Below are 14032 nucleotides of genomic sequence, written 5' to 3' on the forward strand. Positions count from 1 at the left end.
TCATTCAGCAACCTGCCATGTCTACCCATCCTTCCCTCTCACACTTTCCAAGTGCAGCCAATCCCAGCAAGCCATTGTTACCAAGGCGACACATGGCCCAGATCATGCATTAGTCACACTTGAACTTTACAGGCACATTAAATCTTTATGACTACCATGGATGCATGTTATTTTCAAGATCATGGGCCCAGAGTTGTGATATGCCACAGGGATGTTGCATTGTGCTGTAGTCTCCAGGGCAGTCACCAACGCATTGCTGAATTGGTTTATTGTTACAAAACACCAAAATGCTATCAGAGAGAAAAAGGGACATGAGAGTGAAACTGCCAAAACGATAACAGAAAAAATGGAGTAAAACTTGGGCAGATAATTCAAAAACACCACACTGCCTGGACCAGCAGCTTACTTGCTAGTTTCTGTGACAGAGCCAAAGGATTACCCTGATGGCACAAATGAAATAGTAGCATCTTACTTTCTACTTTCCTTCAAAAAATATGGTTAAAATATATGCAATATGTGATATTTTATGAGACAAGCTGCAAAAGCAAGCAGAAGTATAACAGAATGGCAGAAAAGATCTCATTTTAGCTATGGTCTAAATCAGAGACAGTGCCTGGCTGAAGCTAAGCAGGTTGGCCAGACCTGGCCTTGCCTCGTAGCCAGATGACCTGCCTCAGGTGGCACCATGAGGAATGGGGCAATGAATATACGAAACTGCTCTCCATGGTTTCAGGCAGGAGCTTTTCCCAGCTGCACCCGGAGACACCAGGGATTGAACCTGACACCTTCTTCATGCAATGTAGATGAACTGTGGTCCTTCCCCAATGAATGCAGGCACTGATGCCTTAATGGGTGAGCCAACTATTGCGTATTCACCTTAGCTACAGCAGAGGTAGTTCTAGGCTAGGCTTTAGGAAACAAAAGAGTAATGAGTAAGCACTTGGTTTGGGATTTTCAGTGTATTGATGGGAGATTGATTGGGACTCATTTGTAGGAAGAAATACATTGAGATGTGAAGATGTTATTGGACAGCATGCACACCTCCACACCAATGGCAAAGTGCTGCTGGACTCACTGATCATGGCATCACTTCATAGGAAATAGCAGCTCAGGGCAATGGTCCTCAGAAGAGCACAGAGAGTTTGCCTTGGCAGAATAATCCCCTAGAGAATGCCTGAGGAAGGTGGCTCTATTTTCACTCCCCCACTTCAGATGCAAGCCCTTCATCAAAGTGCTCAAAAGCAAATATTTGTTTTAAAGCACTGGAGTTTGATCTCTTAATAACATGCAGTGTGTACATAAAGCATTACTAATTAGTTTTCAAAGCACACCATCAAATAATGAACATGCCAGAGCCCGAATCAGTACCCAAAGTAGAAAAGTCAATATATACAAAACAAGTCCCCTAATTTAGGCAATTCCTTAATAACCACAATGGCTTAGAAACAGAATTCATATTAGTTATTCTTGCCAGATATTTTTTTTCTGTTTAGAAAACCTGCGGCCATACTGATCATTTGGGTACGAAGGCAATTCAGCCTGCCCTAGAATTACCTGCCCTTTCTTCTTTGTAGCCTTGAAAAACTTATGGCCAGTGGTCATTGCAAATACAATTCTGTAGTAGATTTATCAACTACAAATCATGTGCATTAAGTACAACCAGTGCTTTCTTCCTTTAAGAAAATGTTTAGGGGCACTCTCATTTTGACTCAAGAAAATCACCATTTTGTGGAAAAATAAATACAGTAAACAGACAAAAGTACAAAGATTCACAAAAGGTTTAGGGGTATAAGTACCCCCTGCATCCCCCCAGAAAAAAACACTGTGTACAACATATGACATGGATATATTTCATTATTATTTTTTGTACGTTTTGTATCCTGTCTTTTACTTCCCCAAGAAACTGATAGTGACACTCTAGCCTCACAATAATCGTGTGAGATGGTCTGTGCTGAGTGCAGTTTCTCCAGAGATACCTAGGGAGCTTAATATGGGCGGAACCAGGGTTTCATTCTACATGTCCAAACTCAGTCCTCAAGTCATGGCATTCCATCTGTTCTCTTACCTTTAAGCAAAAACCCACATGCATTGTCCATACAAGCCCACGGGGAACCAGGTTTGTTCTTAAACCCCTGCAATGTGCACAAATGGTAGAGCCTTACTCCTTTGTGCAAGGGGAGCGTGCTAAACTCCTTCTAGCTCAGGGCTTTCCACAACCAAACACTGTCACAGCTATGCCCTGCTCTCGGAACAACCCCCCAGCCTGTATACATAGTCATTTACTTCATCTGCTTTTCCTGGGTGGGTTCTGGCCAGCACAGAACAGGGCTGTTGCAATTTCTTGCGGCTCATCCTCCTTCAGAGCCACACACGCACCAGGTGAATCATATAGAAATTGCCTCCAGTGAGCGTATTCTTGTGAACGCTCAGGTTCTCCCTGTTTTTCATTGGAATTGGTTAAAATATGTGTCCAGGGGACTCAGCTACATTAGTCAAAAAACGACGATTTGAATGCGTTATAAATATGCAGCATCAGGTGGCGTCACATAGCAAGAAAAAATTCTATGTGATTTTTACATAGCTTCTCCCCCTTTTGTTATAACGATTTAATTTCTGACTTATTTATAGCATGGTTTTTTCCTGTGTGTGGATCCACCCCAGTAAAATGGTTTTGGGAGCATTTTTAATGTTATTTTTGCAATATGCATTTTAATGCACATTCTAACCTTCCATCCCTAGACACCCTCCAAGTAATCCTGATGTAGCACCTTTCTGCTTGCACCCCCTCCGCCTGTGCACCAAAGGCTAAGGCTGCACACAATCAGTCACTCTGCCAGCCGCAGCTTCTTCATGCACAGGGTGTGATATGCACACATGGGAGCGGCAGCTGGGGGCGGGGGATGATGTTAGCCTGGTCTGGTGAGAGAAAGGGTTACAGGAGATGGGTTAGAGGATACTGTGGGAGCTGGTATAGGACTCTGTGGGTGAATGTACAAGATGCTTTGAGGCTGAGGAGATAGGCCCTCAGTTATAGATTTAGACGGAGAAATAAAGATTTCTTGCCATGCAAAACCAAAAAACAAAACCAAGTGAGAGGTACAGAAACCACAGAGAAGACAGAAAGTAAAAACATCCTCTCAAACGTGCCAGCTAATTTATATTGATCGCAGCTACATGCATTTGAGAATATAGGTTCCTTCTACAGGAGCAATTGTAAACTTTCACATTTTGTAGAGTAGCTATGTAAAGGTAAAGGGACCCCTGACCATTAGGTCCTGTCATGACCAACTCTGGGGTTGAGGTGCTCATCTCGCTTTATTGGCCGAGGGAGCCGGCGTACAGCTTCCGGGTCATGTGGCCAGCATGACTAAGCTGCTTCTGGCGAACCAGAGCAGCACACGGAAACGCTGTTTACCTTCCCACCGGAATGGTACCTATTTATCTACTTGCACTTTGACGTGCTTTCGAACTGCTAGGTTGGCAGGAGCAGGGACCAAGCAACAGGAGCTCACCCCGTCATGGGGATTTGAACCACGACCTTCTGATCGGCAAGTCCTAGGCTCTGTGGTTTAACCCACAGTGCCACCCACGTCACTTAGAGTAGCTATGTAGCGGGTGCCAATCCTGCTGCCTGTTAGGCACCATGAGGAAGAAGATCACCTCTGGTGAGGATGCTGTGGAGGTGGGTGACCAATGGCAGCAGCCGTGGGCCCAAGTCACGTTGCAGGCAAAGGTGGTAGTGGAAGGGAAGAGAACAGGGCTCTGCCTACCTTCTCTGTCTTTGTGGGGCAAAGTGACAGACTGCATTAACTTGCATGGGGAAGAGGGGAGAATGTCTGCACCCTCAGAAATGGCTGGTGGGTTGGGGGAAATCTCACCCATCCACCAGAGTCTCCATTATTCTGCCTCACCAGCTCTAATGGGTAGGCATCACCACTGAATAAAATTGGTTTAAAAAGTGCAATCTTCACTCAAGCTTATCACTAACAGAGCTAACCAAAGTGACCCACTTGGTGCCAACTAATTTGAGAATGTCTGAAGCATCTCTTTGTCTCCCTCAGATTCAGTTTTTGAAGAGAAACAAACCAACGGGACAATTCCTCTCTCATGCATCTAATTCCTCCCTCAGGGTATAATGAAGAGAACAAATATGATGAAGGCCAAGTGTCCTCCTATGTCCTGTTGTGGGTGGTGTTGCTCTTGCTACCTCCTGTATATATATCTACACCTGCGCTGTGCAGCTCACCATCACAGACAATTTCCCTGGTAAGGCAATCCATACACAGAGCATTCTCCATAATCATGAAGTTGGCATTTGTCGTCCTCTTCATCACCCTGGCATGTTGCTGCTCCTCTGGTAAGCATCACTCATGATTAGCGTTGCTATTGTTGCACTTTTATTGTCGTAAACTGCTTTGGGATTTTTTTTTAAATGAAAAGCGGTATGAAATGCTTTTAAACAAACAAAACAAAAAATAATGCTCTTTTTTCCTCAACACACTGAAGAAGCACAAATGACCTCATTCAGCACAGTGTTTTCAGAGATGGCATTTGCAAATGAAGTACAGTAGGGGAAAAGAACTAAAAAATCTGGGCTTTAGGCATCTGACTTAGGTGTGTACTCTGAATGTAATATGTGGAAAGGGGGCAATTGTGGACACCGCTGGCAGATGATAATGTGACTTCAGTGGAACATTTTCCAGCCACTGTGATTGTGGAAATTCCTGGCTCCGTCATTGCCAGCCTCAGGTAGGCTTCACTTGCTATGTCAATGTGAGGGATTGCTTCTGTATTGAAGGAAATGTTTGGTGAAAACTGATCCCCAGAGATGCAAACTCACCACTTTGTTGACTAAGTCTCAGTAAGTCAAAGTGCTGATGCCCAACAGCTTGCGAAGGTTGCTCAGTATTTGATAGCTGCTTGGAAGAACAGTTAGGCTCCAAGGAAGCACTGGAGAGGTGCTTGCGGGATTTCCTGCTTCATGGGTCAAAATAATGTAACAAACCTTGAACAACATCCACCCTTGAGTCTGTGAAGGTATCATTTACCACTCCAACTCAGGTTAAAAAACAACAACAACCCAACAATATCTCAAGGGAAGAACTTTCAAAATTGTTACTATTAATATTTTTGAATTATGAACAACAACAGACCAAGTCTGTGGTGGTAGTTCCACGCAACTGGGAAGTGGGGCCTGGTGCCTTGTAAATATTTAGGATTGTATAGTCTGAGTAAATGGCATCCAGTTTAGATCAGAGCTAGTGCATTCTCAGGTGAGTCCTTTTCCTTCTAGCCAGCTATCACACAAGGTTTTTTATGTAAAGAGTTTCTAAACATTCATTTAATTTACTGAAAAATCCATTTTGATTTTTTCTTTTGCTTCTTTCTAGTTTCTGCTGATATGTGTGATCCTGTTGACGAGTTTCTGCAAGCAATGCTGAATAAATCAGATGAGGAATTTAAGGAGGTAGCTGAAAAGTATACCGAGGACGACCATGGGGTAGAAGCCTCAATGAAGTTAAAGAAGTGTGCAGATAAACTGTCAAGCGAGCAAAATTCTGCCTACTTTGAAATGGCGGTAATTATCAGTTTTGCCATTTTCTTTTCTTGCTTTTTGCAGCACAAGCCAACAAGCAGATTCAGGATTTGCAATCAATCTTTGTTTTCCTCTCTGTTTAAAAAAGTTATAGTAACACAGAGATCAAAGGTCATAAGATATAATATCCTGGTCCAAAAAGCACTCATAAACCTTGTCCCGCCTTCTTCCCCATAGAGAACTGTATCTCAATTGTTATGGTGTTGTACCTGAATATGGTTACAATATAAATAAAATTTGAAGCAAGCAAGCCAGTCAGGTCAGGCCAGCTGACCTAAATTCAACTATGAGCCAGTTTTCTCCCATTCAATTGCTTACATGCCATTGGGCCATCTGCTCCCAGTACACCTGAATCACCCAAAAGAAACCAGAGCTGCACTGTGTACCCATAATCCCCTGCTTCTTTGTCCTGCAACACTCTGTATTGACCTGGATTTCATTTCATTTCAGAAAAAAGTAATGGCCAAATGCAAAGAAAGCTGGAAGGAGGATTGATCCATGGATGAATCCAAGCTGATTCCACAGGCTGACTATTAGCATCAGTTGCTGCAAAGCAACACTCATTGATCCATTCTTCTACTTCTTCTGTACTGTTACTATTCCGTCCTGAGATTTCTCTCTCAATCTGGATAGTATTCAACAAATGCTATCGAGAACCTAGAGAAATCTCACCTGTTGTTCTTGAATCATTCATAATCAATAAACTCACTGCCTTGCATTTCTGTGCTCAAGATTAATTTTTGAGTGTGTATTAACTTTTGTCACAGTTAATCCAGAGACTTCATTGGGGATCTAGAATGCTAGAATTCAATAAAGGGTCACTAAAGATTCAACACTGCTATATTAAAGAATACCATGTTGGTTAGAGGTGGGGGAGTTGTATTATATCTCCCTGAATATTCAGAGCAGACTCTGAATAGCCGGTCTGCTGCAACATTCAGGTACATAGGAAAAGGACTTTGGGATTTTAACAGACCACAAGAATCAGCTGTGTGATATGGCAGCTAAAAAAAGCCAATGAAATTTCTAGGCTGCATCAACAGAAGTGTAGTGTCCAATTGCAATAAATCATGGTACCACTGCATTTTGCTTCGGTCAGACCTCAGCCTAGAATACTGTGTCCAGTTCAGGGAACTGGAGTTAAAGGAGAATATTGTTGCACACCACCCCAATCTCCGAGCGGTACGAGATTCCAGGGGTTCCAAGCACTTACCCAGGGTTCGTATTTCCTTTTGGAATGAGGCACAGTGGAGACTGCGGTGTCTTTAGGCTATAAGGTTTATTTACACATACATACAGCCTGATCCTATGTTGGAGGCATTCGCAGCATCAATACCCTAAAAGGGACTTGTTTCTCCCATAGCAACAGCCTTGGATCGAAGCAGAGATCTGGCATGGCGTTCTCTCTCTGCTTGCTGCATTGCTCACAACACAGCCCTGAACACTCTACTCCAAACTCTGGCTTTGTCTTTTGCAAGAGGAGCCCCCACCTTTGGAACTAGGGTCATCCAATGAAGCAGAATGGTAGAAGATTCAGAAAAGACAAGAAGAACTCCTGCTTCACAGAATGGAATTCATTGATGAAAATGAAGCAGAGACGGTTACTAATTTAGACAGCAGGTGATCAATAGTGGCTAATGTTGGCTGAACACAACCTTCTGTACCAGAGGCAATATGCTTCTGCATACCCACCAGGTCTCCCCATTTGAGCCATGAGGCCATTTCAGCAAGCCACACAGACATTAAAGTACAAGCGTGTCCATAAATTCAAAAATGGCAGAAGCCAACCATTTAACAAACACAGAATAAATTCAATATAAAAAAAAACAAAAACAAAACCACCACAATCTAGATTTAAGTTACTGTCTTTTTGGCGATGATTGAAGATCCTCCTTTTCTAATAAGGACCAATATACACTGGTCAGTTAAAACATTAATAATGCATTTTAAAAATGAGACATCAGAGGGCACCATAGAGCACTGATCCGTTGTCAATGTAAAATTGCATTGAGAGCTATATTATGAGGGTTTTTTAAAGCATTTTTACAAATCAGTGTAGCTCCAGCCTAAATCTCTGAAGTAGATTTTTTTATCCCAATCTGTATCTGTATTGGATTTGAAATTTTTGTAGTAGTAGTAGTAGTAGTAGTAAGTAGTAGTTATTCATATTTATTTGATTTCTTACCAGCCCTTCATCACAATGTCCCAGGATACAATCTAAAAACATAATGTTAAACACAGTTAAAAAAAACACAGTTTTAAAAAAATAGTCACAAGAATAAAAATAAAAATAAAAGACCCCTGGATGATTAGGTCCTGTCAAAGGTGACTATGGGGTGTGGTGCTCATCTCGCTTCAATAGGGTGGGTCAAAAACACTTTCCGGTTTTATGACAATCAAGTCGTATTTAAATCATGTGAAATAAATAAATTTGTGTGTGTGTGTTGTAACAAATGAGATGCTGTGGGTAGCAGTACAAAATGGCTGCCGTGAACAGCAAAAAATTGGGGACAGTACTCGCCCCATGGTTTATGGCAAAACAGTTGCGACATACAAAAAAACTTAAGACTTCTTTTTGTTTACAGTACTACACAAGGGTCTGGCTGTTGGGATATCTGAATCTGTGGTGTTATAGCGAGGTTTGGGTACTAATAACTCATGTTTGAATAATGTTTTGTATAACAAGTGTTTGGATAGCAGAACCTTTGCATGTATAGCAAAGATGCGAAACTCACTTTTGATTGTTGCATGTATAGCAAAGATGCGAAACTCACATGTTTTGATTGTTAAATCACTAGCTGTGTTTCATGGGTAGCAATTCTTAAGTGAAATTAGTAAACTGGCAACTGAAGGGTAGTATAGAAATTTAATAAAGAAAGAAGAAAGGCACAATGTGCTGCCAGACATGGGGACAATGGTGTGTCACTTGGTAAAAAATGCCATCTCTGGGCAACAGGCCTCCTCAGAAGCAGAAAGGGCGCTGGATGGTCACTTGAGGGTGCCATATTGTTAGATGGCTGGGGAAGGGGCTTTGGTCCCGATCCAATGCTGCTGTTCCACTAGCACAGCAAAGCTTTCCTCTCCTCTCCCCTGCAGCCCACCACCATGATAAGCTGCTCCAGAGGGTTGGAAGATCCTTTAGAGCAGATATTGAAGGTGCACAGGTTAATGAAAGGGAAGTCCTGCTCTGTGAGTAGAACCTGGGTTGCCATATTTCAAAAGGAAAAACCAGGAACTTCTTCTTCTTCTTCTTTTTTACATAAACACTGAAAAAACGCGAATTTTCAATTGACTTGCCTAAGATCCAGGACCAAGTGCCACCTTTCGGATGTCAATTCCGCCTTTGAAATCCCAGTAATGTCCGGGGAAATCTGGACATTTGTCAGCCCTAGTAGAACTCTATGCATGCAGCGCTGGATATAACCTTTTATCTCTCCCCCCCCCCCCCGCGCCCACTCCTAATACAGGTCCTTCATTCAAGTGACAACCTTAATAACACAGAGATATCGCCAACTAGTTTTCAAAGCATGCCATCCAAGCATGAAGAAGGGAAAACATGCCTGAATCCAAATCAATCCCAAAATCAGAAAAGTCAATAGATACAAATAGATCCTATATGGTAGGTAATCCCTTAATGACCTAAATTATTTAGAAGTAGCATTTATATTAGTGATCCCTGCCAAAGACGTTTTTGACCGTTAATAAAGCCCAAGGCTACACTGCTCATTTGGAATTTAGCCTGCTATGGAATAGCCTGCTTTTTCCTTCCTACACCCCTCCTTGCCGCACAACAACCATTTGCTGTTTGGATGCCTTGAAATATTTTGGTCACTAATATTTGCAGATTCCATGATTGTGTCCTGCAATTCTTAACAAAAAATGCTCCTTGATCCAGCAGGATTTTTCGCACCACTTGTTTATTTTCAAGCATGTCCATTGCCTTCAAATTTCATTTGCAATATGACCCAATCACCCATTATACATTTGGAATGTTGCTATCTTTCGAGAAAGTTTTGGAGAAAATCTAACCTAAGAGAGGGTGGGAGAGTGGGGAAAAAACAAAACGGGTGTTCTGGATTGATATTAAAAGAAACCTTGGTGAAATTTCAAACCACAATTTCAATCTGAATCCCATAGCTATTTTTAAAGGAAATTTCATACAAGTAGTACCACCTCAAGGACCTCCTCTCCACATATGGACTGACCAGACCCTGCAGTCATTATCTGAGGCCCTTCACATGCCTCCTCTATGAGTGGCCCAAAAGCACACACGAACAGGCCTTTTCTGTGTTGGCTCCCCGTTTGTGGAATGCTTTCCTCAGGGAGACTCAACTGGCAGCTTTGTTACATGTCTTTAGGCACCAGGCAAAAACATTCCTCTTTTCCCAGGCCTTTGGCTAATTAAACAATCTGTGTGTGAGGGTAATTATTTTGTTGTTGTTGTTGTTCTGATATGCATTTTTGTGTTTTTATATTGTAAACTGCCCTGTGATCTTAGGATGAAGGGTGGCATAGAAATTTAATAAATAATCATAATAAAAGGTAAAGGTACCCCTGCCCATATGGGCCAGTTGTGTCCGACTCTAGGGTTGTGCGCCCATCTCACTTAAGAGGCCGGGGGCCAGCGCTGTCCGGAGACACTTCCGGGTCACGTGGCCAGCGTGTCGAAGCTGCTCTGGCGAGCCAGCACCAGCGCAGCACACGGAAACGCCGTTTACCTTCCCGCTATAAAGCAGTACCTATTTATCTACTTGCACTTAAGAGTGCTTTCGAACTGCTAGGTGGGCAGGAGCTGGGACCGAACGACGGGAGCTCACCCCGCCGCAGGGATTCGAATTGCCGACCATACGATCGGCAAGTCCTAGGCGCTGAGGTTTTACCCACAGCGCCACCCGCGTCCCTTTAATAATCATAATACCAATATGCTATAAAATAGTGGAAAGTTTACCAATTATAAATAACAAAGCACTGGGATGGGAGGTGGGAACACACACACACATACACACACAATCTGGCACAGGATACTAGGGAACAAAATAGCCTGTGAATAATTATGGGAAGGTACAGTAAATATGATCAACTGAAAATCTGGTATAAATTTGTTTCATACTGGAACAGTGAACTCAATCCAATAATACTGGTAATGCATGATGAGAATGTAAGCAGAAATGTGAGGCAAGAATAACTATAGAGAACTGTAAATGTGGTAGCTCCTTCTCTTTTACATATTATTTCAACAAGGAACTATTTGGAATGGATAAATATGATTCCTGATGACTAAAGTATACAATTTATGGTTCCTGGTAAAATGAAATGTGTTATATTTTGTCCCTTAAATATATATATATATATATATATATATATATATATATATATATATATATTTAAAGGCACTGAGTGCAAGTCTCAGGGCATCTGAAACAGAGGTAGCAGCTACACACCTTGTATGTAAGAATTACTTCCGAAAGGGATCTGTTGTGAGGGGTTTTTTCACATTTGCCTCCTGTCCTTCACCCAAGTAACTCAGAGCCACTTTCTAGCTTTACAATAGGTTAGCTATGCCAAAAGGGTGATTTCCCCAGGACTGTCCTGCCAGCTTCATATGTCAATAGCAATTTTGCACATCCAATCTCAATATTCCAGCTGCCTTACTTTTTCAAAATTCTTATGTACAGCATACCCTCCAACGTTTATCCAGTGAAAATAGGAACGTCCCATTCCATGATAATTTTACTTTTTATACCCCACACATCTTACTGGGTTGCCCCAGCCACTCTGGGCAGCTTCCAACATATATAAAAACATAATAAAATATTAAACATTTTTTAAAAATCCCTATACAGGATTGCCTTCAGATGACTCGGGATTCAAATAACTCCATACCCCCCAACATTTCTCCAATGAAAATAAGGACATCCTAAGGAAAAGTGGGACATTCTGGGACCAAATCAGAAACTGGGTCGGCTTCTCTAAGTCAGGGACGTCCCTGGAAAGTAGGGACACTTGGAGGATCTGTATTCAATGTGCATATATGCCTACAAGGAGCTGACCTGGGCTAGGCCCCTGCAGTTCACAGAAGTGGTCAAAAACCTGCTTCTGTCTTGCAAGGAAGTCCCTTATAGGGCACATCACAGCAGCCCATACTCTGGCCACTAATTTTGCAATATGTGAAGCCCCTCTACATCTCCTTCAGATCTGATTCTAGGACTGAAATGTTCCAAGAGACACTAATCAGTAAGAGAATTCCTCTCTCGTCTATATTTTCTCTCCCACGGAAGATACGGTAGTTTTTAATGTAAAATGCTCAGAGAACTTTGGTTATTGGGCAGTATAGAAACATAGCTGTCAACTTTTCCCTTTTCTTGTGAGGAATCCTATTCGGAATAAGGGAATTTCTCTTTAAAAAAGGGAACCGTTGACAGCTATGTATAGAAATGTGCAAGGATGGCTGCAATGCTAACTCCACTTACCTGGGACTTGGGAGTAAACACCACTGAATTCAGTAGGACTTACGAATGAGAGGACATGGTTAGGTTGCCCCATCAGTAAATATATTAAGTAAGTAAATACCAGGAGAAATGTAAATAAGATCGTGTGTGCTCCTGTGTCATGTTGTGGGCGGAGTGGTTCTTGCTACCTCCTCTGTGTGTATAAATAAACACACACCCCAAACAGTTTTGCTGCGTATTGGAACCCATACTGGGATTTCTTCTCCACCATGAAGCTGACACTTGTCCTTCTGCTCCTCGCCCTGGCATGCTGCTCCTTGGATGCGCATCACCATGGTAAGCATCACTCCTCTGGTAACTATCACTATGATGGCTCTTTGCCTTAAGAAACAAATATAATCCAGTCTAATGTCTTCAGATATGGCATCTACAAATGAGATGCAGGAGAACTTCAGCAAAATCATGAATGCCCGTACCTGACACTTCAGGCATACTCTCCTGATGTAGCTGCAGTGCCAACCAGGGGCCCAGGATAAAAGATAGTCTTTGGGAACCCTCCACCAATGCAACCCCCTCCCCTAATGCTGTCTGTAGTGAACATAGTATATTTGGGTAAATGGAATATCAGCACAATACCAGGGACACGGGTGGCGCTGTGGTCTAAACCACAGAGCCTAGGGCTTGCCGATCAGAAGGTTGGCGGTTCAAATCCCCGCGACGGGGTGAGCTCCTGTCGCTCGGTCCCTGCTCCTGCCAACCTAGCAGTTCGAAACCACGTCAAAGTGCAAGTAGATAAATAGGTACCACTCCGGCGGGAAGGTAAACGGCGTTTCCGTGTGCTGCTCTGGTTCGCCAGAAACGGCTTAGTCATGCTGGCCACATGACCCGGAAGCTGTCTGCAGACAAACGTCTTCTCCCTCGGCCAGTAAAGTGAGATGAGCGCCACAACCCCAGAGTCGTTCACGACTGGACTTAATGGTCAGGGGTCCCTTTACCTTTACCTAGCTGCATTGTAAACTTTAAAAAGTAATATTTAATGCTGGTCATTAAATTAATAAAATAAAATAAATAATAACCATGAATATTGACTCACTAGCCTAGTGACATTCATGGGTATCCATGAATGTATCTATCTAACCTACTTTAATAGAGCTCAGAAGCAGAATCATCAGAACAGCTGTACATTTTTACAGTCATTAAAATTAAGAGCAGAAATGATAACCTATTCTTATAATTCAAGCAAACATCATTTATTGCAAGAATGAATAAGACATCTGATTCTTAAACAAGTAGCCAAGGTAGATGACTTTTACCTTGCTTCTAGTTTGGTGAAACAAATTTCTCAAAAGAGATTTGCCTAGCTATCTTATTTTCTTCTGAGAGCGTAAGATAGGGGTCAATCCTATCTTGCCCCTTGGTAAATCTTGGGTGCTCCTTTGTCAGAGGGGGCGAGGGAAGGATAAGGAAGCCCTGTCCATAAGTCAGTTCCAGCCCACAGCTGAATTTCATACGGAGGCCACTCAGTATTCTCCCCAAGAAAGACCTGGGTGGACATGAGCATTGGGTGCCACTGCCTGAAGCCACATGCTCACTTCCATCCTGCCTTCTCTATTCATCTGGTAGGTGCAGAGGCTGAGAAAACCAGCATGCCTCTCCACTGTCCCCAGGTGGGCTGGAGGGAGACGATGGAAACACTTCCTCCTGTCTCTCATCTGCCTGCCTGTCCATTAACGTAGGAGTGTCCACATTACACTCTCTCCATTTCAGGGTTGTCCCACACCTTTCCACCTTTTAATGTGGGGTTGTTGTTTTTTCAATCCTTGGAAAGCCCGAAGAGGCCAGGCTTGAAAAACCTTGCAATAATGAAGAGACAGGAAAGTGCAAATCCATGCTTTGCTCCAGTGTGGACAAGCTCATAGCATCTGCTGGTGTAAGTGCCTCTGTCTCGCAGTCTTCTTCTCTGGCATCCCAGCTGGATCCTGGGCAG

General features: G+C 42.7%; 1 protein-coding gene across 1 annotated transcript; it reads left to right on the forward strand.

Moving 5' to 3' along the window:
• The first annotated feature begins 4221 nt into the window (after positions 1 to 4221).
• LOC310672107 (uteroglobin-like) lies at positions 4222 to 6314 on the forward strand. The gene is made up of 3 exons (XM_083428750.1): positions 4222 to 4357; positions 5391 to 5578; positions 6047 to 6314. The coding sequence occupies exons 1-3, from the start codon at positions 4303 to 4305 to the stop codon at positions 6089 to 6091; spliced, it is 288 nt and encodes a 95-aa protein (XP_083284876.1). The 5' UTR covers positions 4222 to 4302; the 3' UTR covers positions 6092 to 6314.
• Positions 6315 to 14032: the final 7718 nt, after the last annotated feature.

Source organism: Podarcis tiliguerta (assembly GCF_965153285.1).
Source record: "Podarcis tiliguerta genome assembly, chromosome: 1".
Classification (NCBI taxonomy): domain Eukaryota; kingdom Metazoa; phylum Chordata; class Lepidosauria; order Squamata; family Lacertidae; genus Podarcis; species Podarcis tiliguerta.

Bases quoted from the DNA above. Each gene is read 5' to 3' on its own strand.
- LOC310672107 (XM_083428750.1), top strand. From the start codon at position 4,303: ATGAAGTTGGCATTTGTCGTCCTCTTCATCACCCTGGCATGTTGCTGC. The intron at 4,358-5,390 runs GTAAGCATCACT...GCTTCTTTCTAG, and splicing joins GGCATGTTGCTGCTCCTCTG to TTTCTGCTGATATGTGTGAT. The intron at 5,579-6,046 runs GTAATTATCAGT...ATTTCATTTCAG, and splicing joins CTGCCTACTTTGAAATGGCG to AAAAAAGTAATGGCCAAATG.